This window comes from Mustela erminea, chromosome 1, assembly GCF_009829155.1.
Source record: "Mustela erminea isolate mMusErm1 chromosome 1, mMusErm1.Pri, whole genome shotgun sequence".
NCBI classification, from domain to species: Eukaryota; Metazoa; Chordata; class Mammalia; order Carnivora; family Mustelidae; genus Mustela; species Mustela erminea.
Genome location: NC_045614.1, coordinates 22,623,412 through 22,650,839, shown reverse-complemented (window position 1 = coordinate 22,650,839; position 27,428 = coordinate 22,623,412). Strand labels below are relative to the sequence as shown.

The window sequence follows — 27,428 nt, the reverse complement described above, 5'->3', positions numbered from 1 at the left end:
GGGTGACTCCCTCTCTCCCTGAAGATCTTCCCGACACTCATTTTAGGACTAATATTCCAATTTGGTACAAGCACAAGGTCTTCCATCTTTTCACATAAAGCACTTCCGAGATTGTGTGGCCTCATGACCTTGGGATCAGGGCCTCGGATGGCCCTCAGGTTTCCAGGCACTCCCCCCAGAGCACTAAGCAGGACTAGCCAGAATCGGTCTTGTTACCGTCTCAGGACACCATGGTTCCCATGCTTCCTACCTCCCACCTCCATGTTGCCTTACAATCTTGTAAATTCTTGAGACCAACAACCTCTACAGGAAAGTATGCATCTGAAGTCCACCAACCAATGCGGCCAAAAGAACCAAACCCGTAAGTTCTTCAGCCTCTTCTCCCTGTCCAAGAGTAGATCGATTCACTCATTCACTCTTAGGACTAACTTCTTGAGGGCACAGACTCCTTTAAGCACTTTTCAGCTCTATTTCTGCAAGTCATGTCTATTGGCGGAGGTGAGGAAAGGCACTAGACTCTTTACTGGCAACCAAATCCAGAAACTACGGAAAAGAAGGGTCTCTGCCAGCAGAGCCCACAACCACCTGATCTGAACAGGGGGTTCACCAAGAAGCCCAGAGGCAACCATGTAAGCAAGTAGTCTGAGTGGCAGGTGGACAAAGAACACACAGAGAAGACAGATCATGGCTGCAAGTCCAGGATGCCAGCCTGGGTCAGGGGCAGGGACAAAAGGTCAGTGGGCAGGGGACCCTCAACCTGTCCAGGCCAGTGCTGCTCAACAGTATCTGCTGCAGGGCTAGAAAAGTTCCGGGGGCGGGGGGGGGCGCCCGGGATGCTCAGTCTGTTGAGCATCCGACCCATGATTCCAGTTCAAATCATTATCTTAGAGGCCTGAGATGGAGCCCCACTGTGGGCTCTGCACGCAACAGGGAGTTGGCCAGAAAACCCTCCCCCCCCCACACACACACTTGCTGGTTTGCTCTCTCAAATAAATACACCTAAAGAAAGAAATGAAAAAGAAAAAAGAGAAGAAAGGAAGGAAGGAAAAAGGAAAAAAGAAAAAGAAAAGAGAGAGGAAGGAGAGGAAGAAGAGTAAAAAGAAACAAGAAAAAGAGAAAGAAAAGGAAGGAAACGGGAAAAGGAAAAAGAAAAATAAAAAAAGAAAAATGCTCCCAGTATGTGCGAATATGTTAGCCATATGTGAATACTGAACAGTGGAAATGCGGCCTGCATGACTGAGGAGCCGAATTTTAAATTCTATTGTAATGAACTCACGTTCTTAGAGCCACATGCAACTTGTACATTCCAAAGAGCACTGCTCTAAGCAACTCTCATATAGCACACCCTCTGAGACAGGACTAAATTTCTGATGGGACAGATAAAGGAACGGTGTCAGTTATATCTCAGTAAAGCTGGGCAGGGTCAGGGTGGGGAGGGTGGGACACACAAATGAACCATGGAGAAGCACCTTAGTGTCAGTCCCACCTATGAGCAAAGAGACATTGTGCTTCAAGGGAGAGGGAAGCTACCAACTCTCTTGCCCCACAAACCTAACACACCTAAACTAAGCTTCCGACCTTCAGAAAAAATTGGAGTAGAAATGGAGGATGCATGGAAGTGAAAATCAGGAGATGAAACTTGGCCTGTGACCTTGAGGAAGACCCCTTCTCTCTGAGCCACAGAGCCTCCAATCACTATGGCAAAGCAGCAGTACAGGCAACCTCAAAGGCCTTCTTCAGCTCTAAGATTCTAAGAATGTGCAGGCCACACTTCATCAAAATTAAGAACTTTTGTCCTCAAAGGACACCACCAAGTAAATAAAGAGACAGCCCACAGAAAGGGAGAAATGTTTGCAAATCCTGTATCTGACAAGGGACTAGTATCCAGAATATATAAAGAACTCCTACAACTCAAGTATAATAATGCATGCTATTTCTAAATGAGATAAAATATAGAAGAACCTGGGAAAAATTAAGAACCTGACTACATACACATAAAAGTACAATTCATGAACAAAAAGCATGCATGTAAATAATAGTTACCATTAAGGGAGCAGCTACTAGGTGCCATATATTTTATTTAAAAGACTTATCCTTACAACAAAGTAGATTTTATGGATGAAGAATCTGAGGCTCCAGGGCACCTGGGTGGCTCAGTGGGTTAAAGCCTCTGCCTTCTGCTTAGGTCATGGTCCCAGGGTCCTGGGATCGAGCCCCGCATCGGGCTCTCTGCTCGGCGGGGAGCCTGCTTCCTCTTCTCTCTCTGCCTGCCTCTCTGCCTACCTGTGATATCTGTCTGTCAAATAAATAAATAAAATCTTTAAAAAAAATTAAAAAAAGAATCTGAGGCTCCAGATCACACTGCTAGTAAGTGATGGAAAAACAATTCAAACCTCGGTATGATTTCAAAGTCACAGTCTTTCCACAAAGCTCTCCTTCACCACTGAGTTACAGGGTAAGACTTAGGAATAAAAAAAAAACAATAAAACTCTTATTTACTTCCCAATTCTTATATTCAGAATTAATGTTCTCTGATATATAATTTTTATGGCTTTTTAAAATTATAGGTTAATTGGAGAATATGTGCAATTAATAGATTCTAATTAGACAAATGCCACATAAATACTAAGATCCCTGAATTGTGAATTTTCTACCTACCAAAATATGTCCTAGATATATTCATTCCATTCAAAACAAGCAGAATGCAGACCAGAGATGGTTAGAATGAGCTCCTTCACTTAAAGTGAGAGAAAAGATCTGCCCAAAGCCTTCTAAGATTTGCCAGTTTTTGCCTGATTACTTACCAAAATTCTGATAACTGAAGTCGTGCTGTCATTAAATGGCTATAGATTCTAGATCAAATGTAATAACAAACATTCTCTACAATAATGAAGTTACCCTAACTTTTTAAATGGGCAAAGGTTTGGGGCACCTGGGTGGCCTTAAGTGACTCCTGACTTTGGCTCAAGTCATGATCTCAGAGTCACGAGATCGAACCCTGCATGGGCTCCAAACTGAGCACGGAGCCTGCTTAAGATTCTCTCTCTCTATTTCACTGCTCCTCCTCATTCTCCCACTCACACACACTCTAAAAAAATTTTAAAACAGGCAAAGAATCTGAATAGACATTTATCCAAGGAATATATACAAATGACTACTAAGCACATGAAAATATGCTCAGTATCATTAGTCATTAGAGAAATGCAAATCCACAGGGATATACTACTTTACATCCACTAGGATGGCTAGAACCCAAAGACAATAACAAGTGTTTGCAAGGAGAAACTGGAACTCTCCTACACTGCTGGTGGGAATATAAAATGGTACAGCCACTTTGGGAAACAGTTTGGCAGTCCCTCAAAACCTTAAATTACCATATGACCTAGCAAGTTCCACTCCCAGGATTATACCCAAGAGAATTAAGGACATAAGTTCATACAAAGACTTGTACACAAATGTCCATGGCAGCATTCTTCATAATAGCCAGAAAAAAAAATGTAAACAATGCAAGTGTCCAACAATTGGACAATCAAATGTGGCCTATCCCTGAATGGAACATTATTTAGCCATAAAAAGGAGAGAAGTACTGATACATGCTATAACATGAATGAACCTTGAGAATAAACTAAGTTTTCGTAGAGAGATGGTAGATGATACAATTTATATAAAATGTCTGGACTAGGAAAACCCACAGAGACAGAAAGTAGCTTAGTGGTTGTCTGGGGCTGGCGAAGTAAGGGTTGGAGGGAGACAGGGAGTGATAGCTAACAAGTGTGGGGTTTCTTTACGGGCTGATGAAAGGTTCTAAAATTCATTTTGATGATGGTTTCACCACTGTGAATATAGTAAAATCCCCTGAATTATATAATTTAAAACAGTGGATTGTATGGTATGCAAATTATAAAGTTTCTACAGGCAGAGACATGCAAATATCTACTTAGCAGAGACCAGTCCTGGTATTTATTGCCCCCCACCCAAGTCCCTATGCCACAGGCCAGTGAGCAGTGGTGGTCTTGCGAACCCAGCCACAGGGCACGGACTTAAGTCAAAGAAGCTCCTCTTACAAACAAGGAGACTATTTTTAAAGCTTCCTTTGTTGTCTCGCAGTTTCATAGGCAGCTAGAGTGGAACTCTTTGCTGCTGCTAAGATTAAAATGTTTAACTTAACTTGTATCAAAAGTACTTTTTTTTTTTTTAAAAAAAGGCAAGAAGAAAGAAATCCAGGAACTTCCGTCTTCTTCATAGTCCAGCCCAAGGAGCCCTTGGCTGGTTCTTGAATTGTCTTGGTTCTGCCCTTGAATTCTGTCTGCTTGGGTAGAGCCCCCGAATGACAGCTGTGAACGGTCATTCATTATATCTCTTCCTAAGGACCCCGATCGTAACCCCCCAGAACCCCACGGCAGAGTCCCCAGACCCTGGGGTGACAGGAAAATGTGCCTTGCCTGGGATTGGGGCGGGGAGGGGTGGTCTTTAAGAACCAGACTCTGTGGGGAGTGAAAGATCTCACTTGACCCTTTTCCTGGGGCCAGGGGCAAAAAGAGCAGAGCCTAGGTGGAAGAATTCTTGGCATGAAAAGAAAGTCTAGCAGATGGAGAGACTGCAGACTTAGAAGAAGTAGGACTAAAGCAGCGAGGCTGTTCAGTTTAATAAGCACACCAGAGTCATGTAAATAAGTGGCATTCCCTTCTAAGTAGTAAGCTTGGGAAGCAGGACACCTAATTTTAGTAATACGGCCATTCCTCAGAATATTTCCAAAATGCTACTGTCTGACCCTCTTCGAAGTCCACGACCTTCCTCTCACCTTCCAAGATCCTCAAAGATATGAAAACTGGGTTGAGGTCGGTGGGATTTTTCTTACGAATAACCTTTAAGAAAAGGCTGGGAATAAGGTCAGTGATCAACCCCTGTCACCCCACTTTTCACCAGAAGCGAGGCAAAATGAAAAGCAGAAACTAGCTCCGGGAGTAATTCTGAAGACAAGCATTCCAGCATCACCGGGATGAGGATGCAGTCCTGAGACTAAGGACTTTGGGGGGTGGGGATACTGTCTTTTTGAGTAAGTTCTGATATTTTCATTAAGCAATCAGTCTACCAAAGGGGGTGGGGGGTGTCAGTCAGGCACACCTACATGCTCTGTCCTGCTCCCAGGTTGGAAAGAAACGCCATTAGGCCTGGGTTAGGAAAATAGTCACAGCAATTAAACCAGCCTGGGGGTGCCTCCTGTAGACACAGTGATGCTTCATTAAGTAATCAATCATTTACCAAGCTGCCCCAGGCCTGGAGGTGGAGGAGAAGACCCAGGCCAGGCTGGGTCCCTGCCTTTTCACGCTCTTGTTAGAGGTCAGAGAACAGCACAAGGTCAAACGCAAGCAAGTCTGTGTGGTTCAGAGCACCCGGTTGCTTCCACCCCAGGTGCTGGTCTCCAACTTCCACAAAGAACACGCCTCCAGCTTTAGCACACTGCAAGCACGGGAACACGTCAGGTCCCACATAGCAGAACCCCCAGCCTCGGACGGCCACCCAGCTGCCGGCAGGGACTACCCTCAGCGTTTCAGTTTTTCATCACAGGCCAGGGAAGAGAGATCTAGGAACAGAGTGAAGAGAGGCTATTAACGAGGCTCTATTCACAGAAGGAACCAGGAGATCCGTTTGCTTGCCTCCAGGGCTGGCTGGGTCACAAGCCTATCCGTTACCAGGCAAAATCGTTTGTGGTTTGCGTTTCACGAGCACAGCACGATGAATTCCACTACTCTCAAGGAGCTCAAGGAACAGTCAGGACTTCAAATAACAGCTGGTCTTTGAAAATAGTGAAGCGTGGGGGTTGGTCCCTGGAGCTTAGATCTGATAGGTTTTGTTCTCTGCCCACAGCTCAAGCCTCTCCCCAGCACCCCCAGTACCATCACCGCGGCTGCACTGGCGGGGGTGACTTTTCTTCCGTGGGGGGGCCCCATGGGGCACTGGCATCACGGGGAGACAAGAGTGGATCTGGGACTCAGCCTTGCACTGACTTTTAATGGGATCCAAGGGAAGGTGAAGCGGGGTCCTCTCCTTGGAGTCACTCGGCAGATAAGAAGGGTATCGCTCTGCAGGTGTGCACTGCTTTCCAAGCTACAGAACACTTTCACACGCATCCTGCTGAGCTTTCACGCCCTACTTTATGACCAGGAAGGAAAGCAGGGATCACACAGAGAGCATGAGCCCAGGGCTACTTCAGTTGCCTCCAAATTCAGCATTCTTCCCATGCCATGCCTCAGACACACCACGGGGCACAGCCCTGAAGCTGTGCAGAGTGACCTGGGATGGGTTTATAATCTCAGGGGCTTGTAGTAATTCCATGAACCCCTCTGAGCTTGATTTGCCTTATCCGCACGACAGAAGTGCCAGTCCTAGTGGCCCAACTGGTTGGTGAAGAACAGACCAAACAGGTCCAAAATGCTTAGCCCAGTGCCAGAAATCAAAGGGTCCAAAGTACGAGGCACCGGCCCTATGGGCTCCCTGCCCAGATGGCAAAACGCTGTCCTCGGAAACATCAGTGTGGCCACAAATACCAACCTCGGAACCCCCAGGCCATACTCGCTCTTTCTGCTTCCAGTCACAGAGGACTATCAACACAGGCTCCCAGCTGCTGAAAATGCTGACCTCAGCACGTGGGCAAGCTTGGCCAAGGCCGCTCCACAGCGCCGCACGCTCCGCTGCCACAACCAGGCCCCCCACACCTCTCTCTCCCCGACTCTCGGTCAGCTGCCAGCGAGCCCCATGCTAGGAGCTGTGACCAGCCCCTCGCTGAAGAACAGGCAAAGGCATGGCCCTCCTCCCACCACCATGCACTGGGCCCCAAGGGCCAAGAAGAGCAGTGCTCACAAGAGAGCACAGGGATTGAGCAGGCGTGGCTTGTCAGTGGGGTTTAACCCCCCACATCCCCCCGCCCGCAGCACTCCTGCAGGGGAATTCAGAAGGTCCCCCCACGCTCAGACACTGCTGACCCTTGAACTTCACTGGAAAGTGAGATCCCCCCACCCCTTGCGAGCATTCGTAAGTGAACAAGGTCTCTGGTAACCTGCAGCTCCCCCTCGTGTTCTTCTACGGCCTCCTCACAAAGACCCCATGCTCCACAGGGGAAGGGTACGACCATCCCCATGTCCAAGAACAAGGGAGGGGGGAGTACAATGTTCAATCACAAAGCCAGCAAGCAGGGGCGCCTGGGTGGCTCAGTGGGTTAAAGCCTCGGCCTTTGGCTCAGGTCATGATCCCAGGGTCCTGGGATCGAGCCCCACATCGGGCTCTATGCTGAGCAGGGAGCCTGCTTTCTCCTCTCTGTCTCTGCCTGCCTCTCTGCCTACTTGTGATCTCTGTCTGTCAAATAAATAAATAAAATAAAATAACAAAAACAAACAAACAAAGCCAGCAAGCAGAAACCTGGGACCCAAGTCAATCTCAGTCCTCTCAAGCCTCTGCTCTCGGAAAGAGGAGACACGGCACGGGAGGGTGGGGAGGCAGATCAGGGCACGCCCCAAAGCGCGAGCCAAGTGAGGCCCGAGGCAGAAGGAAGTGAGCAGTGCAGCATCTGGGGTTCAGAGGGCTCCCTTGCCAAAGTCACGTTTTCATTCTGTCAACGTAAGGCAAGTATCACCTCACTCGTCCCATGTCACAGGTGAGGAAACGGAGGCCAGGAACCACATGGCAAAGAGCCAGAGACAGCCAGGGTTCTAGAGAGCCTCAGTGCCGGCAAGTCCCGCCCCAACTGGAGGCCTCAGTCTCCCACCCAAGTGAGGAGCAGGGAGGACTCCTGCGGCCCAGGATCACAGCCGGAGGGGTCTGCATCCTCCCTCTGCCACTGCCTGGCTGTCAGATCTTCCGCCCTCTCTGCCCCAGCAAGGCTGCTTGCCCTGTAACCGGGGAGCAGTACTCACCAGGAGTGTGGAATCAAAGGCCCTGACAGGAGCACCTCCAGGGCACTAGCGATGGCCATTATTCCAACTCTAGACATCACCCAATCTTCCTGTCTGAGCCATGGCAGTCAGGCCAGAACTCTTGACACCTGCTTTGCTACTTAGACCTTGTTTTCTTTTCTCTTCTAAGTAACAATTAAATCAAGAGATGGTCAAGGGTCTCCCACCTGGGCCAACCAGGAATAAGACACAGCTGGTAAGCAGATTCCTAGTTAGAGGAGAAAACAGTCTGTGGTGACACCCCCAAGCCTCATGGGAGGGTGTTGAGCTCTGGACTTTTCTACCCTGCTTCAAGATGACTCAGTGTGTAGAGGCAGGCTTCAGCCTTCCCAGCTGTGGTACAATCAGATCCTGACCATTAAACCAGACCCTTCTCTTTCCTTGGCATTCCCAGGGAAAGAAGCAACCCTTTCCTATTGTCTATGCAAAGGTGGGGTATGGTGCTGGCCTAGGTCTTTCTCTGGCTAACTTCTTTCAGGGAGGCTAACTTCCAGGGACTTCCTCACCAGGGCCACGCAATATCTTCCAGGACCACTACGGTCTTGGGCTGGGTCAGTCTGGTGAATCCACCTCCCACAGAGTGGCTTTGGAGAGCGAACCGCCAACCCAGCAAACCACCCAGGGAACTTCTCGGGTATGGCTCACCTAATCCCCGTTCTGCCACACCATCACTGGGTCAGGAGCAAGTGGGTCTATCTTTGCAAGCCGCGGCTTCTTCCTTCAGCTCTAAGGCTGAGGGCAGCCATCCCTATGTCACATGGCTGTACAGAGGCTTAAAGACAGGTCACTGTGGCTCACAGAGTGACAACTCACAGTGACTCCATGTTTTCTAGGAGCCAAGATCTGAACTAACCCGCCTCTAGCCACCTTATTTCCCCTTTTACCAAAAAGGCACAAAGTTGGTGAGAAAAAGCAGCTTGCTGGTCACAGGCAGTGGACAGCAACACTGGAGACTCAACCCGGCCTGCCTTGAGAACCCATAAGCCTAACTACTTCATTCTCCAGCAGGACAGAACTCAGCACAAACCTCTGACCACACCACCCAAGTTTTCCCACACTTTCCACTAGTAGGTCACGCTTTTCAGGAATTAAAATGCCATCAAATCTACTTCGTACCCAAACTTGAACTTCCCTACTCATTCCCATTTTAACCGGGTGATTCAGAAGGTTAGCGAAGGGCTATGGGGTGCGTAAAAACCTCCATCCCCCCGACTCTCTCCAGCCACAACACCCACCTGGAAATGCCTCTAGGCAGTGGGCATGAAAAGTTTCTCTGCCAGCACCCCCAAACCCAGGCTCCAAACCCCAACCAAAATCGTGAACGGGGCACCGGCCCCAAAGACCCACCTTGATATTCTGACACCGCTCTGCCCCTTGGCTTCACCCTCCTCTCCTCAGGATTAAAATGGCGTCAGCCATGAGCCTTGGCGTCCCCTCACAGCCCCGTCGAGGGGGGTGGGCGCTTAAGTCAGGAAGCCCAGCTGTGAACCCTGGTTCTGCAGATTGATTCCAAGGCCTTGTAGCCTCAGGGAAGCAATTTAGCCACTCAGAATGAGCCTTTTCTCCTCACCTGTACAGTGAGGATTCTTAGGTGTTTATGGTAAAGATTAAATAAAAATGAAAGGCTACTATGTATACAGAGCCCCCTAGCTCAGGAGATGTCAGCCATGAGCTAGTCACAAAGGCAACGGTCTCCATGCCTCCAGTGACTGTCAAAAGGCAGGGAATACGACCCACACAAGACCCAGGAAACAGAGGAACCGCTGGTGCTCTCCTGCTCTCCCCACAGCCCGTCCCTGACTCGTTCCATAAAATACTGTGGCTAAGTATGGTCAAATGATTCCTGCATGTTGGGTGCGCATGAAGAACGAGAAGACTTTCCAAAGTAAAACGGGGGAAGGAGTGATCAAAACTCTCTCTGGGAAGATAAAAATAAAATAAAAATCGAGGAGAGAATGAGACGTCCACTGCCTGAATGTCCGGCACGCTATGAAGAGGCGTTCTTCTGTCGTCTGATGTTCCCGGCTGTCCCAACTGGCCCCGGTAGTCTCAGACCCTGCCCTGTCCAGAGGGGAAGTGCCAGGCTTCCCCCCCCGGAGTCACAGCTGTAACTGGAGGGCATGGGAAGAGACAGACTGGGAGACAGGAGACTGGGCCTGGGTCCCCGCTTGGTTCCTCTGTCACCATGGGACCCTGGGCAAGTCAGCTGCTGCATCTGAAAGGAACACATCCATCTGCAGGTTTCGGGGACCCTTTTCCATCCCCACCTCCACCAGTCTGCGACTCACGACCAGCACCACTCCGGTAAATGAGAACGGGCCATCTAACCTACCGATGGCTGCCCCACGCGGTTTTCCTCCTGTCAGCGAGCTTCACCGCTGGCCAAAGGAACACAGGGCAGAGCCTTCTCTAACCTGACCGCACTAGCCCCACACCGTGTGTCCTTCTAGAAAAAGACCTCTCCACCACCCACCTCTTAATGAATTCCTGCTGGCTGTCACTACTTCCCGGAATCTTAATTCAGAACTGTAGATGTTTTCATTTCATTCCCTCCTGATAAAACCTCCAAAAAGAGCTTTAGATGGATTCACTATTAATTTTATATTTCAACAATTCAGAATTTGTGAGAGCCGGAAGAGGAATTCATTTTTGCATTATCATGAAAAAAAAAAAAAAAAAGGACTAACGGGGCTAATTACTGGCTGGTTTTGTACCATTTAAAAGCAGTCATTTAAATATAAACAGTCATTATGCCCCATTGTTATCTATTTACCGAAGAGCACTCAAGGATGTCTTTTTAAAAAACATGTTGGTCACTTCCTCACTTCATGTCAGAGTAAAATAATAAAACCATGTCTCTTCCAGCACAAGGGGCTTGGAGGGGTTCTCTGCACTAATTCATAGTATCCTTTTATATTCTGACTTAAACAAGACAGGAAGCAAATGTGTTTAATGGCCTCTATTTTACACATAATAAACGCTCAAAAAAGCACTTTATGCATGATTTCACGATAGCTGTGTTCAACTGCTTTTTGGGCTTCCCAGCTTTACTCCTATAGTAATTTATATAATCGAAAAGCCAAGCTCTCCTAGAACCCAGAATCGCCTTCCTCACGCCACAGTTCAACGTTGCGCGTCCCCCTTTAAAACGTCCCCCTTTAGAAACTACAAATCCTGAGACCATCTGCTCGCAGGGCGTTTCTGATTCTCTAACAAAAGCACAGCGACGACAGGGCTCACCAGGCCTGACAGTGTACTCTGTACAAGGACCCACGCTGCACATTCCTCCTTGGAGCTGGTTCCTAAAAAGTGCTTCTCCGAATGAATGCAGCTGCTTCCCATTGTTGAGAGGATAAAAGCCTTGTAAGTGAGGACGTGCCTCCTCCGGCTGCCCCTGCTGGAATTCCTAAAGGCCAGATCAGTGCCCAGGTGTTAGCAACCGGTTAGCTTCAGGTCCCCGGGGCAAGTCGACTTTGTTTTTGTTTTTTGTTTTTAAAGATTTTATTTATTTATTTGACAGACAGAGATCACAAGGAGGCAGAGAGGCAGGCAGAGAGAGAGGAGGAAGCAGGCTCCCTGCTGGAACAGAGGGCCCGATGCGGGGCTCGATCCCAGGACCCTGGGACCATGACCTGAGCTGAAGGCAGAGGCTTTAACCCACTGAGCCAGACTCTGCATTGCCCCATATCCCATCAACTTCACTTTTCTAAGCCTCCTCAAAGCCATAGGAAGGGAGGAGGGGTACATAAACTCTATCATAAATATCATAACAGCGAGATGTTAATATGCATGAAAATAAAATAATTAATAACCAAAGAACATGGGACGGTAGAAACATAGCAGGTTACATGTTTTCCTTCCCCAGTGGAAAGGAACACCAAGGCAGTGCTCATCTTTAAACGGTAGCGTGCAAATAAGCCAAAACGAAGAATCCATTTTGGGGTAAGGAACTTTCTTACCTATTAGCCTCCTAGAATGAATGTTTCACTTGAAAGCACTACAGCACCAAACCTGTGGCAAAGGACTTAAAAGTATGGGGGAGAATGATAAGCTTTGGGGCCTTTCATCTGGATCTGGGGTTTGGAAGAGATTAGAAATCGTGCTCAGGGGCTGTGGACTTTCTGCTCTAACCAGAGGCTCTGGATGCCTACCAGACATCCAACAAGAAGGCAGAACCCTACTCCCAAAATCCCCCTTCCCATAGCCGAAGCTAGAAAACACATGAGGTCATCAGAGTTAAATGACAGCAGATCTCAAGATGTGAGGGCGGGAATTTAAATCGACACAGGCTCAGGGGAGGGCGAATTGGCAGTAAAGAAATTAAAAACGCAGCGTCCTCCTGCCCAGAGAGTTGACTCCTAAGTACTTAACCCAGAGGAATGTTTCCTTGTGTGCAGGAAGAAGCTCATACAAAGATATTTGATGTGGTACTCGTTGAAATAGCAAAACTTCAGGAACTAATCTAAAGGCTCATCAGAAAGAGAACCAGTCAACCACGGCATGTTCACACAGGGAATATTTTACACCAACATGAAGTTGTTAGATTTCTATATACCGACGTGGAAAGGTCTGCAAGCTACATTACGTGGGGGGGAGTGAAGCTATTTAACACGTGCGTTCTGCTCCCACTTGTGTAAAATTTCAAATACCCCAACTGTAGAGACACACACTTCCAAGTGCACAGGCACAGACACAGTGAAAAGCAGTTCTGAAAGGATCTCACCAACCGGAGGACTGATTAGAACTGAGCTGGAGGGGCCAAAACAGGCCGTCACTTGATATTGTTTTCTTGTCTGGAAGGATGCATTCGGGCAAATCTGCAAATCTCGAATGATGACCGGTTCTAAGAATGCAAGATATGACAAAACAAAGAAGGCTGTTCTCCGAACCCGTGTGGTGGGTTTTCCTGGGCACAGTGAGCCACAGCGGCTACACAAGTCAGGGACACAGGAACCTGGTGTGCCCTGCAGAGCAAGTCTCAATAAAATATCTGTTGAATGATGGTGCCTTGACTTCCTGCCTCATAAACCAGGGTCCGTACAGCTCTACAAAATTACCTGTGAGCACGCTGTGCCAGGCTTCCCTGTGGTCACAGGAGGCAGGGAAAGGTGGGAGCCTTCCACCCAGCCTGCTTCGAGACCCCTCCCCCCACTTCCCTGGCTGGGTCGCCCAGCCAGCCTTGTTTTCCCTGAGCAGCCAGCAGCCTGCCTTTCCTCCCTCAGGTCAGCCTCCCAATTCCCTCCAGCCTGCCCCTCAAGGTCACTCATTCAATAATTTCAACAGATGTCCTGTGATTTCTAGAATTGCCACTCAGCCAATAGGGAGAAGGATAAAAAAAAACTGGCAGAGAGCATTGCTTGGAGGTTCAGGAGAAGAAAGACATTTTCCCCAATCTGGGCAGTGTCTGGGGGCCTGCTTAGTGAAAATCACCAGAAGGCTTCACTCTTCAAGGTGTGTGTCAAAAACACCCAACCATCTATACACCCACACACATCTCCCCCCCCCCACCACCAACAACACACAAACACACACACACACACACAGAGGGCTAGTCACCTCACACAATTTCTCCTTTAGCCCCAACCTTCAGCTTTGCTCACTGTGTCCTCCCCACCAGGCATGACCAGCTTTGCCTGCCCAGCCACACAGCCGGACTATCCCCAAGCACCCCAACTGCAAGAACTCCAATCCCACATGAATGAAAAAGAGAAGAAATCTTCTGCCACTTTCCTCACGTGGGCAGAATGGGACTCAGGGGACATACCCTGTGCTGTTGCTGGCAGAGAGCCCCCCCCCCCCGGAGTCTGAGCACAGTAGGAGGCAGAAGCAGAAAGGCTAACATCTAATTCCTGGATGACCTGCCAATCTCCCACCCCCATCCCCACCCCACCCACAAGGACACCCACCAGCACCCCCTCCCTTGGCACGGCATCCAAGCAGCAGTATCAACTCATGAGGCCCTTCCCCAGAGCTCAAGCACCACGGTTCCAAAGCATCCACAATTTCTTTAGGGACCTTCTTAGGGGAGGAGCTACTGGGGGTCTGTTCTGGATCCCAAGCACCACCACCAGTATTTAACGAGACATAAGGACCTCCAGTGCTGGGCAAATTGCCCCTGCTGATTCTGGAACTTCTCATATTTTGCAGACAGTTAAAAATTAAATTCTGATGGGAAAGTTCAAAAAGAAAGAAAGAAAGAAAGAAACTACCCACAAATCTGCCACAGGGGTTTCTTGTTTCTCACATAATCATTTTTAGAATATTGAGCTGAGGTTAAGGAAGGAATGCATCTCCCCACAGACCCTCCCCCAGATGGGCTAAGGGGGACGCACACTTCAGACACGGAGAGGCAGACCCACTGCGAGCTGGCTGGACTCCACCAGCTGTGGCGCCGGGTGCAGCCGGGGTGCAGGGTGGCATCCTGATACCCTCTTGGAAGCCCCCTTTCCAGCTGTCTCTGATAGGATTTCTACCCCTTAGACTTTTCAGTTAGCTACGTTAATAATCACACAAACTCACCCATACACATTTTTTTTTCAACTAAGCCCATCTGAGTTGTGTTTCTGCACCCCATAACCCTATAGGGGCTGGCTAATCCCCCAACATGTCCAAATATCTATACTCTACAAACAGCAACCAGCTCATTTTTAAAGGGTCTGAGCGAGGAAGTTCCAGTGTTCAAGGTATGACTATACAACAGTGAGATTTTATGGCAAAGCAACTGAAAGACTGGGGACCCTTTTGAAATTCTTAAGGAACATTAATAGTAGTAGATCTGAATTCTTTAAGAGCTGGATTTGGTCTCCGAAAAACTGTCAACACCCAACCAAAGTGCATTCAGTAAAAGATGGGGCCCAGTAACTTGCTCTTTGTCAAAATGAGGTTAACACTGGAAAAGACATGTGATTTGTTTTGTGCAGCACATAAACTGGCACACGTTTTATGATTAGGAAACCACCGCTGGGTAACGCCTTACTACACAAGTCTACCTACTCTGGTCATCTTCCTTCCTGAACTGTGACGCTCACACGCACAGACAGGGCACACACAACACGGAACACAGAAGCCAGCTTACGACCTAGGGATTTGAAAAGTATCAACAAGGACTTCCCTTTCTTCCTGCTTCAGATATAAGAGCTAAATTTGCCAAGAAAGACTCGATCCTGAAATTAGAGGCAAACTCTGACAGGTGTTTCCTGGGATTCTCATTAATATCAGACAACAAAAGTCAGCCTCTCAGGCAACCATTAATCATTAGCCAATTGTTGAAAATTAACTACTGATCCATAAGGACATACCACAAAGCCCTTGGACATCCATTCATGTATTTATTCCGTCATTCCACACACATTTCCCAGTGCCTCCTGTGCACCAGGCACAGGGTTAGTTTCCAACACTACAAGACTAATCAGACGCCAGCCTCTGTTTCTAGGAAGTCATATCCCAGTTTCACCCCAAGTCACTTAGCTAATGAGCCGAAGCAGCAACCAGTGGACCCAGAGCGCATGTGCAGAACCGCCACCCACCTAGCCACGCCCCGGAGCTGTTATAAAAAGAGGCGGAAAGCAGCAAACGTCCATAAAGAGGAGAGTTAACCGAGCTCATTGGAGGGCAGAGGGAGAGCCGTACTTAAACTCAGGCAGGTGGGGTGGGAGGCAGGAGTGGGTGAGGCTCGGAGGAAGCTGAGCTGAGGAGGTAGCAGAGAAGCTGTCCTGGAACAGACAGAATCTTGTCGTGCAGAAAAAAGAGCGCACAGTTCAAACAGAAAGACGACGGAGCAAATACATGGTGTGTGGAAAGTACATACCTAAAACCCACCTTACAGGCTAAGCCCAACAAAGTTATGAAACCGTGTTTCAGGAAATCCCCCTAGGTGCAAAAACTGTAAGATCCTAACCCACAGGACCATACAGATCCAATGAGCTCGATTGCTAAGCCCAGGAAACACTGTGCACTGGGACCTCTGCCATGGAAGAGAGATCACCATCAGAGAGCATCAGAGAGCACCGTCCCACAACATTCCCAGCCGGTGTAAGGCATCTTACAACGGTCCCACTGCCAGGAGTCCACGGCCATTATGGCTGGTCAGAGGCGTTCCCACCACTCTGCTACTCTGAGCACAAAATGTGCTAGACGGCTCAGCCCTGACACCTTGGCTCCCAGGGTTCCTTCAGCCAGAGGCTCTCGAGAAGCAGAGTCACGAGACCCTAAGCTTTTCAGGAACAAGCGCTCACCACGTCCCACCCACTCCTGGCTAATGACCTCCAAGGAGTCCCCAGAAGGACCTGCCACCCAAGGAAATCCCAAATACAGCTCAGAGGAAAGAATGAGTGAGGTGCTTCTCAGGGCAGCCACAGCAACTAACTACACGTGTTTACTGAACAGCTACTTCGTACCCCCGGGGCCAGGCACTGTCCGGGATCCCAAAATGACTCACTAAGAACTGTATTCTGAAGATGCTTAGTAAGACAGAGATAAGACATGCATATAAAGACCGAAAACATCGGGTATTTTGTACGTGAACTGCCATGAGAGAGGCTCAGAGAAGAGTGTTACTTCCAATCACAGTGGGAAAAGCTCTCATGGAAGAGACGTCGTTTGAGAGGATTCCTGAACTCCTCCAGGGGCCGGAGCGGAAGAGGCACTGCAGGTGGAGAAGAGGCCAGAAGGTGGACGAGCACACAGAAGGAGTGTTTAGGGACTATAGGTGAGCCATTGGGGGGGGGGGGGGGGCTGCTGCTCTGGGAAGGAGGGACTCAGAAAGCTCATACAGCCCAGGAGGGCCTGGTCACGGCAATGGGGGCATGGCTAAGGAGGAGGGGTAAGATGCGAAGAGGTCTGTAAAGGCAAAACATCAAGGGGCTCAAGAAAAACAAAAACAAAAACAAAAACAAAAAATAGGCCGCAACAACAAGATGAGGAAGGGGATGGGAAAGGGGTCAAAGACTTGGTAAAACCTCCCACTGAATTAAAGGAGCATTTGCTGAGCCCCTGGTCAGAGCCACTATGCCTGATGAAGGGGCAGAGAGGCCTTGCCCTCTGTGGCTGGTGTCATTAGCAGACATCAGGGGAGGACTGAATTGGCAGATGAGCACCCAGAGGTGGGACAGTCCTACTAATCTGAGGCAACTGAGCGCTCCAGAGGGTACCGCACCGTCGCCCTTGAGAAACTGAAGTCTGGGAAGCAAAGCAGGGAGTTCTTCGACACAGTGAGGCACACGGTATTATAAGCAGCCCCGCTCTGACACTCGGGAAGGCAGAGCTCGCCCTGCTCCCCACCCCGGGCTAAGAAATTAAATAAGTGATACACACTTTCAGTAAGTGGAACTGGGGAGCTAGCGCGACAGACGGAGCCAAAAAGCATCTCACTGTGGGAACTCAGTCGTACCGTTTCCATGGCTTCAACCTCCGCGAGTCCCTGCAAGTCCACAAATGAAACTGCCTAGAAACTTGAGACTGTTTATATTTTAACCAAAAAAAAAAAAAAAAAAAAGGAGAAGACGACGACGATGAGGAGACCTAACCCTGGGAAAACTTGCTGCCCCCAAGGCAGTCTCCAGATGCCCAAAGCTGGCTCAGTTACAAGCAAGCCAGACCAAACACACACTGGTCACCTTTCTCACCCGACAGAAGTAATCGTGTCACTACAGATGACCTTAAGAGGCAGACAGAGCTCGGCACAAAGTTGGCTCTAAGGGTTCAACATACCCAGTTCCCAGAGAGCGAAGGCGCAAAGGAAAAACCCACCAGCTCCCTGACGCGTGCTGCTTTGCAACCCGTATCGCTCTTTGCCCTTTGATTTGCCATTCACGTTAACTGGAAGGTATTTACTACAGATGAAAAATAAGCTTCGTTCAGCCGCCTCTCAACAGATCCCAAAAATAGAGCAATCACTTGGGTACAAATTGGGTCAAATGTATTTAAAAAAAAAAAAAAAAAAACCAGCTCCCTGGTGGGAGCACTGACACGGCCTGTGACCTTGCAGAGAGTCAGGGGGAAATCCGCAAAGATCTTCCCTTCCCACAGTGGGAAAGGAAATATTTAAAGAGTCGAGCAGAGAATAAACTCCTCTAGCCATGTGACCATCCAAGTGAAACAAGACAGAAACTCAAATGCTAGAGTTTCAGAACAGTAAGAGGTCAAAGGAGTAGATGTTGGTTTTTAGAAAGGCCTGCCAAACGAATACAGGGCCTCCCTCCCCCCACCCCTTAAAATACCACTGTGTAAGAACAGTTAAGAAAGCATCCACAGGGGAGGGATTGCAAGGGAGAAGGAGAGAGATTTATCCATTTCCTCTATTTTATTCCCTTACTCATTCCCTGAGAAATCCAAACGGTCTGACGGCAGATATCAGTGCCCTGAATTTCCCTGGGAAAAATCAGAATATTAATTGGCTTACGCAGGCAGCTCCATTAATTATTCCATTGATCTGAATTAATCGGCCTTTCTGAAAGGTATTTATTTTCTAAGTTTGTTTAATCATGTTCTCTTGAGCTACAAAAAGCAACAAACTGGGTCACCATCCACGTTGTTAAATTTGGTAACAAGGCTGACACCATCTGTGGCCTCGCCTCTGATGAACCACCCCCTTCGATGGGGGCTCTCCGCCACTTCTGCTCTTCCTTTAAAGGATCATCTGATGTCGCCCGTCTACGAGCAAAGCACACAAATCACCCCCAGCAAAGCAGAAACCCACACTCACGGCAAATGTGTGTATGCGTATCCAACTCCTGCTGACTTATATTTTCAGTAGCAATACCCAAAACTTTTTTTACATTCTCTAGAATTCAGATTACAAAAGCCCAAATATGAACAGACCTCATGTTACACCTAACATAGGCCACAACGTTTTAAGTGTAACATGAAATCCTGTGTACACATGATTAAAGCTAAAATCACAAGAGCAGGGATGGCTGGATGGCTCAGTTGGTTGAGCGTCTGCCTTTGGCTTGGGTCATGGTCCTGGGGTCCTTGGATGGAGTCCAGCACTGGGCTCCTTGCTCAGCAGGGGGCCTGCTTCTCCCTCTCCCTCTGCCTGTCACTCTCCCTGCTTATCCTCCCTCTCTCTCTCTCTCTCTGACAACTAAGGAAAATCTTTAAAAAATCAAATCAAATCAATAAAATCACAAGAGCATAATTTCAGTATCTTCAGAACCCAGCAGTCCCCTCATAAGCCCCGGTTCTGCCTTTTTACCACTCACTCAGTTACAAACAGCCGCCTTACTCAAATACAGCTGCAACATGGAAAACCAGAAATGAATCTAGCTAAAAGAGAGAGCAAAACAAGAAAGAGAGCTCCCTGTTACCCAGCACCAGCCCCCTCCTCCACCTGCCTTTCTGCACAGCGCCCCCCCCCCCCCAAGGAGGATGCAGCCACTCCAGAAAAATCCAGACATGGCTTCTGAATCATCAAGAAAAGATTACAGAATGTCAGAAGCAAATACAATCCCAGTGATCACCTCATCCAGAACCCCCTGACAAGTGGCTGAACAGCAATGTGGAAAGGATTTGGGAAATGCCCCCCCAAAACACAGCTAGTTGTCCCAACCCAGTGGGACAAGCTCCTAGTCCCAACTCGGGGGCTCCTTCGGGTTTTTTTTTCTTTTCTTTTCTTTTTTTTTTTTTAATTTCTTTCTGTCTTTTTTTTTAAAAACTACATCAACCTTTCCCAAAGGAAGTTTCATGAAGCAATGGTTCCGTGATGTGGTCTGCCAAAAAACTGTTTGAAGAATCCATGACCAATTACTTTTAGAGACTAGCTGAGTTAAACAAAATGAAACCAGTTTTTTAACTACAGACCTTCCCGGAGCTCTTACTGAGCTTATGTGCACTATAAATCTTTAAGAGGGCAATAAAGTATGTGGAAGTATCCCAATTTATTTAACCCTAGAATCATTTTATCCTGGGATAAAATGTATCTTCATAGGATCCTCCTAATGCAACACTACACTGTATTCTCCAAATTATGTTCCAACGTAGATCTGTCATTCTATAGTATTCTGATGCTCTAAAAATGAATAGTTCATGTACAAAATCTACGATAATTCTCTACTTACCAGAAAAATTGACCAAACAAAATACCCATCACTCTCAAATAAACACTGGATTTAAAACAAAAACAAAAACAAAAGGAGCTAATATTATCCGGAAAAGAATGGTAGACAGCAAAAGCCTATGCAGAGAGAAAAGTTATTTTAAAATCTGCTACAAACCTCTTCCATAAAAAAGTGCCACATCTATTTATGCAAGATTCATGACTTTAAACACTTTCATTCAGTATAAATTTGAGAATACAGGTCAGAAGGAAAAAAAAAAAAAACCCACAAACAAACCCCCTGTTGCAAAGCTCCAGGAAATATCACATGCATAGCTGTAAACTTCCACCACCCAGAAAGCCAGCTGCCAGTTTAAATAGAGAGGCCAATGAAAACCGCGTATCAGGACAAGCAGGAACTCTAAGGACACTTACCAAGTTATGATTTGTTGAATTAGAATCATCTTCAGGGAATGGGATGTAAATAGCTAAGGCCACACAATTGGCAAAAATAGCCAATAATATAAATATGTCAAATGGTCTGGAAAATGTTGTTAAGGCATATATGTCTTATGTAAACGCAAACCATCTCTCCCATCACACTCCCGATCACACCACTCTTGAATCACTTTTGAAACGACAATTACGCACTCGAGTCCTTTCTCGACCCACTGTTGTGCCCGCTCTGTCTCCAGCAAATGTCATCGTCCATGGTCATCTGGCAGATGTTCCTATCGAATGACTTTTTCGGGTCCTTTCTTTCTCTTGCAAGGACCATGTTACGCTCGTTCTTTGCTGTGCGTTTTCTATTGAAACCTACCCATACATCCAGGGAGGGCACCCTATGAAACATGTTTCTGCTTCTTCAAGTTTTAAAGGCGACCAAGGCCTGAGAACACTACATTCCTGGTGCCGTAGACACAAAGGGAAGTCCCCATGAGACAAATCTCTTCCACAAATCCTTGCTTCCATGTGTTAAAGCCATTTTCTCGGGGGCTATTCTTGGCTGGGTCAGTCTCCTGTCTGGACCGGGGCAGGCCAAGGCACCAGAACTTTCTGCACTCTACCTGTGACCGTCTCGTGGCATGTTCCAATACCTCAGACACTGTGACAAGCAGCCAGGCTCCAGCTTACTAATCAATGCCTATCACTGTTTCGGATTACAGCTGGACTGGAGCTTGGTTTCTAATGAGCTGTTACTGCATTCAATTTATAAACAAATTAAATAAAAAGCCATAAGAAATCAGCACCAGACACTCTGAAAGTACAATTGAACAATTCTAAATCTCGGGGGTCTGTCTGGAAGAAATCACTTTGAAATCAGCTTGCAACAGATACTTGCTTCAACATTCTGGTGTTATTAAGAGACATTGTCAAAACTGGCAATGCAAAATTTGACTTCTGCCAAAATGACGGTTTTTCTTCTTTTGGCTTTCAGGCTTTCCGAATGCAAGGTTTCTCAGCACCAATATAATCTGCAACTTTGGGGGGTGGGGTGGGGGAATGGCTTGATCTTATAAGTGTTTCTGCCATAACCTCACTCACAAAAGGCAAAGCCACTGGTACTAAACATCTCCAAGTATTAAAGCTTTGAGGATGTGAACAGAGCCTTCTCCATTCATCCTGATACCCTTCTGGGAAATCCAAAAATGCTGAAGGAAACAAAGGCCCACTACCTCCCTGTGGATACCCTGAGTCTTATGAAAAATCACCCCTTTAAAGTGTTTCGACACTCATTGAAATAAGGACAACGAATGACTTTCTTTTCTTACTAATTTTGATGGGTTTATTTTTAAAGCCAATTAGCTTTCATTCATATTTATTCTTTTACCTCTTCTAGTATTACAAAATCTCTTATCCAAGGATCCAACCTCAAGACAGTCCCCCTTCAGAAGACTTCAGGATCCTCTTTTCGTTTTTCTTTCTTTCTTTCTTTCTTTTTCTTTTTTTCTTTTTTTTTTTTTTTTGCCATTCCTACTGCAATTTTAAAAGCCAACTGCCCCCCTGTTATCCTACAGAGAAAACACACCCTGTGATGTCTCCCATCCCCATTCTTCCCTTTTAGTTCCCAATACCTAAATGATAGACCAGCAAATCCAAGAAATACCAATGCTATTCGGGAAAGCCAAACACTTTTTTTTTTCCTTATGGGGGTCTGATTTCAGCTGCCAAGTATGGATGGTTAATTATCTCACTGCCCCAAGATTTTCACAAGCCACACACAACAGAGCAACAGAGAAATAGATAGGTCTGCTCCCAAAAAGTCCTTCTGATAAGGCAAACACTCCTCATTCCCCCCAAGATGCAGGACACTCTTGCCTTGTCTGGGTATACAGACCAGCAAGGTTCTCACTCTCCCAGTGCAGACTGGGCCTGGCATAGCTGGCTCTCAGAGGATTTCTATGACCTGCTCCCTGAACTAGAAGGGAACTGTCACTGGGAAAGACAAACAGATCATATGTTGTTTAAAGATCTGTTCTACGGACTGTCCCATTTGTAGGCAGGCTTCTCCCTACATTGGGCAGCCCACATCCCCTAGTTTCCGTACACATGTGTCCGGCCATGCGGGAAAGGGAGTCAGCCGTACAATCCAGGAATTCATTCCGTACACATAAATTGCGATATACACATTACTGTGCACGAAGAGGAACAGTGTCAGGCCTCCCACCTTACTCCACATGCAATGAAGGACCCCAGAGAGGGCTCTGCTCACCCCAAGTCATGTCAGGCCGACCTCAGGAGGAGGAGATCTCTCTGGCTGAGTGCAACCATGCTTCTGCCGGCAGCGATGCCATCGAGGCATGCCCCCATGCGCCTAGCTGCCTCTGGGCTGACACTAGCATTCATTCTCAGACTAGAAGAGAACTTACACAGAAAACAGGTCCACGCACCCCCAGCTATGCGAGAGACACCATAACTCCCTCTAGAGAGCGGACATCTATTCTAAAAAGGAAAAGCACACGAAAACCCCTCAAATCCTACCCTCGCCTTTGGCTGCCCTCTCCAAAACCTTTCTCCACAAAGTTACCTCATTTTAACTTGTGTCTGTGAGCACAGAAAACCACCAGCTACAACAGAAGGCCTGCAAAGAGCAGCCCAGCTAGGTGCCCAGGTTCTAAGGGGGCTACAGCTCCACCTTCCAGCTGGCGGCCAAGATCCTCCCTTTTGAGCTCCTTCACCCTGGGGGTGCTGGGGAAAGCCTGACCTCCTCACTCCTTCTTATGCTTAGGAGCTACTTGAAGGCTCCTGTAGTCCCAAATACACTCTGGGAAAAGGAAATGCTTTGTTTTACCCAGACCAGTGAATCATCTGACTAATTAGAAAGCCATTTGCTCAGAAAGGAGGCCTCAGTCAACGTTTCTGGAGGGTGACAGTAACTGGAGACTGGCTTCCAGATTTGGGAAAGGGGTGATCAGGCCGAGCACCCCAGTTTTCCAAGATCTGGGATGTTAACAACCATCCTGGGGCATTTGGAGTTCAGTTTTAAAAATACATAGGAGACACTCAGAAATGTAACTCCAGTCCAAGGACACAGACAGAATGTTTTATAAAGGCAGCAACTGCAAATTCCCCCACTGACAGACTGCTCTCTAGCTCACAAGGGCTCGGGAAGGAGAGGCACTCACAAGCCTCTCCCTACACATGCTCCCTCACGCTCACGTTTCAAATGCTTTTTTGGAACATGTCAAAAGGAAATTCCAGGAAGTCATAGCATTGATGAGCAAATTGCTCCCTCCCCATGAAGCAAGTGTTCATATTTGTAGCTACCTGAACGATCAGATCAGCAAATGTCAGAGCTGGAAGCAACCTCAGCCGTCGTGGGGAGTTGCAGAAAAAAAATTCTAAACATCAGAATGGGAAGATGCCACTAAAGGTCAAAAATGTATCTATTTCTAGCAAAGTCTTGTACAGTCTTTTTGTTTTAAATTAGCATACCTCATTTGCAAGAGGTTCAATGCCCATCACAGTCCCAAAAGCAATGGTGGGTTTAAACTAACCACCTAGTATCAAATGACCAAAGGTCAGTTTCCTATTTGACTGCCACTTTGAAGTTTTTGTCGCCCCCTCCCTCCATCACAACACACACACACACACACACACGGCTAAATATACCCAGAGAGCCAGCCCTCCGCACCCCAAGGAGATAGGAAGGTATATACAATGAGACCCTGTACACCGAGCTTTCCCGTGTTCACATCCCAGACGGCTACGACTTTGTAAGTGCCATTTCGGAAAGCAGATCCTTTTAAAGAACAGATGTTCAAGAGAAAATGAGAAAGACTTCCCCGAAAAAAAAGGATACTTCCATTCCACTATACTAATGCAGGCTCTTCGGATGGGGTTATTGAGTGACAAACAGAAAAGGGCGCGGGCAGGTCGGCTGTTGGACGAGTTACCCTGTTTTTTGCTCTTGGCGTATTGCTGACGTTTTCTTTGGGAGAGAGATCCCACAGGTGGGGGTGCGGAGGTGCTCATAGTCTGGGCAGCCTTGGCCTGTCTGGCAGCATCGATTGCAGCTTGCCAAGATAGGACAGTTTGCTTGGAGCTATTCGGCTGAGAAGTTGGTCCTTCACCAGAAAGAGGGAGTCTGGTGCCTCTTGCATAGTTTGCCTCTGGGAAGAAGGAGAAAAGGAAAAATGAACAAACAAACAAACAAACAAACAATGAGAATCCAGTCTCAGGAAAAAAGCAAAGGCTGTCTCCCATCAATAACGGGTGGGGGGGGGGGGTATGGTTCCCATGTTTCCATTTAGAACCTCATGTCCTATTTTTCAGAAGCAGGAATGTGGTCAACCAGAGCAGGAAAAGAAGTGTTCGCGCTTGGTCCTGGGCGCCACGGGACCCCTGGCGCGATGAGGTGAGCTCCTTTCTATATTCATGGTTTCCCAAGGACTCCGCTGGTGCCCTTCTTCAAACTGAGGCCATCCACATTTATCCCACCTTTTCTGACATTTAAAAACCCATGGATCTCTAATGAGTTAACAGATACACACGATAGCTTTTCTCCAAAATAACTACCACGGGGTGGGGGGGGGAGGCAGTGCCAATAACTCAATAGTCTTAATCATTTTCAGGATGTCACTCCAACATCTCTGTACAGCCACAAATGCATGTTTTTCGGCATAGGGGGAGAAAAAAAAAAAAATCCTCCACTGGCACCAGGGCAATACCAAAAGCCCCATAACAAATATCCAGATTATGCACTGACACTTCCTGCAAATGAAAATTCATGATGCTTGGGACTCATTTCCTCCACAGGCTTCCGAAAACAGAAAACATCTTTAGGGCTTTTTTGCATTTTAAATTGCAGCCGCAGCAGCCAAGCCAGCATCCAGAGATACAGTCAAGGCAGACAGCCTGCACCCCTACCCCTAGGAAAGACAGGATGGATTATGCCAGGGGCCCTCAAGGCCCAAGCAGGAGTCACCGAAGTGCAGGCTGGCATAACTGCAGGCTGGCATCTAGGTACAGGGCAGAACCCCAAAGGGGCTGCAAGTGCAAAGCCCCCTCAGACTTTGGGTCAGGCCTCCACCTAGGCAGGTCTCCCAGGCACTTGCCTACCTTGAGTCACAACCGCCTCACTGAGACAGAAGTCAAAGTGAGAGTGGTGGCAAAGGTAGAGGGATGGGCCGTGGCAAAACCATTTCTTGCTAAGTAAAGAATGAGAGAGAGTCGAAGCAAGCACAGGTCTGCCTGCCCAGCAACCAGAGAAGGGGGCCACCGGCCTGGGGCAGCAGCAGCCCCCAGCTGCAAACCGAGCTGGGGAGGAATCCTGCGGAACCTTCCCTTGGGAAGCGCTCTCCCGGGAAGGCTGTGAGCCCACTGAGGTTGGGGGGTGGGGGAGCGCCCCCCGGCCTCCAAGGAGGAGGTAGGAGGGCTGACCAGAAGCTGTTCCAGGCACCGTCTCGACCCAGCCCGGCCGGCGTGGTGGCTGCACGTGGTGCCCAGGCCGGGCTGGGGAGGGGAGCCCCACAGCGGCCGCGACTCCCCGGGCATTGCTAGGTTACCGACGTGTGCACCGCGGCGCTGGGAGCGGGAATACTCTCCTCCCGACCCCCTGGCCGCGATTCCGAGACCGGGCCTCCCTCTCCAGGGGCGGGGTGTGCTTCGCCCACCGACGCGAAGAGGGAAACCGGGCAATCCTAGAATTTTCCGGATGCCACTGGAGACCAGGGGGCGGGGAAGGAGGGGAAGGCAAGAAGAGGCTGAAAAGGGGGCTCAGGCTGAGGACTAACAGCCATCCCCCCCTTTCATCGCTCGCAAGCGTTGGAGGAAAGTTGAGCCCGAGGACACTGAACCCGAATCACCTCGGCTCGCCGCCCCTCCGGCGGCACAGTACTCCAAGGACTCCACGGCCGCCCCCACCCCACAAATGCAGAATTAACTCTGACATTCAAGGCCTGAAGGGGAGAACGGAGTGGCTGTCACGCATCTCCCCTTTCTGTGTAGATGGCACCGAGCTAGAAGCATCCTTTCCAACCCCCTCAACCCACCCAGCGCATCAGAGACGGGAGGGGGTGGGAAGGGAGAGGGGGTGGGAAGAGGAGGACCATGACAAGGATGAGATTTGGCAGCGGGTGCCCAGGCTCTGGCTGCTCACCGTTCGCGTGGTCCGCTTGCTGCTGCCGTTGATGGTGCATGTTTTTCATCATCATCATCATCATCATCCACGAACATTTATTGAGCGCCTACTGTGTGCAGGGCACGGTGCTGGGCGTTGGGGCGGGGGAGGAACGGGTAAGGGGGTGACCAATAGATAGGAGCCGCGGTCCCTGCCCTTATTGTCGCTTCAGCAGGGGGTGGGGAGGGACGGGGACAGATAGCAGAAAATAAGAATAATTTGTAAAAACCGCTCGCCACCCACGCTCCTTCTTTTTCAAAAATGGAGCAAAATAAACTTTTTTAAAAAAATAAGATAAGATGTATATATTATCTTAATAATATATACATGTAATTTTTTGCTGCAAAGGAGAATTGGCTTGGTCCCCTCCTCTAGCGGAGGGACGCCGCGGAGATGCCGGCCCGGCCGCCGGGGCCGCTCGGAGCGCCCCCCATGCCCGCCCGCCCGCCGCGGTGCCCGGTGCCCGCCGCCGCCGCCGCCGCCCGCGCCGCCGCTGGCTCGGGACCGCGGGCGCCCCGAGCTCACATCCGGGGACGGAGGCGCTCGCTCGCTCGCTCGCTCCGCGCCCGCCGCGCCGCGCCGCACGCCGGCTTCGCCCTGGCGACGCTGCGCGCCCGCCGCCGCCGTCCCCTCCCTCCCCCCCGCCCGCCGAGCCTCCCACGGGCCGCGCCGCGCCCCAGGGGCCGGGCCCGGCCCGCGGCTGTACCCGCTCGGCCCGCGCGCCCGAGGTGGCCGCCGCGTGGGGCTTGGGGTACCGCCACCCCGCCTGGCTCGGAGGACCCGCGGGCGCCAAAGGGTTAAGCGCGCTCCGGCCGCCGGCTGC

At 48.8% G+C, this 27,428-nt stretch overlaps 1 protein-coding gene across 18 annotated transcripts in view; it reads right to left on the bottom strand.

The window, feature by feature from the left end:
* CACNA1D (calcium voltage-gated channel subunit alpha1 D) overlaps positions 1–27,191 on the bottom strand; it is a 299,149-nt gene extending 271,958 nt beyond the window's left edge. For 14 of the 18 annotated variants that reach the window (XM_032322272.1, XM_032322306.1, XM_032322264.1 and 11 more), the window contains exons 1-3: positions 26,585–27,191; positions 24,287–24,596; positions 20,419–20,524 (exon numbers count right to left, since the gene is read on the bottom strand). In XM_032322272.1, the coding sequence (XP_032178163.1) occupies positions 20,419–20,524; positions 24,287–24,596; positions 26,585–26,651 (483 nt within the window). In that variant the 5' untranslated portion in view covers positions 26,652–27,191. The remainder of the gene's footprint in view (positions 1–20,418; positions 20,525–24,286; positions 24,597–26,584) is intronic. The other 4 variants (XM_032322353.1, XM_032322369.1, XM_032322313.1 and 1 more) reach the window with 1 other exon arrangement.
* Positions 27,192–27,428: the final 237 nt, after the last annotated feature.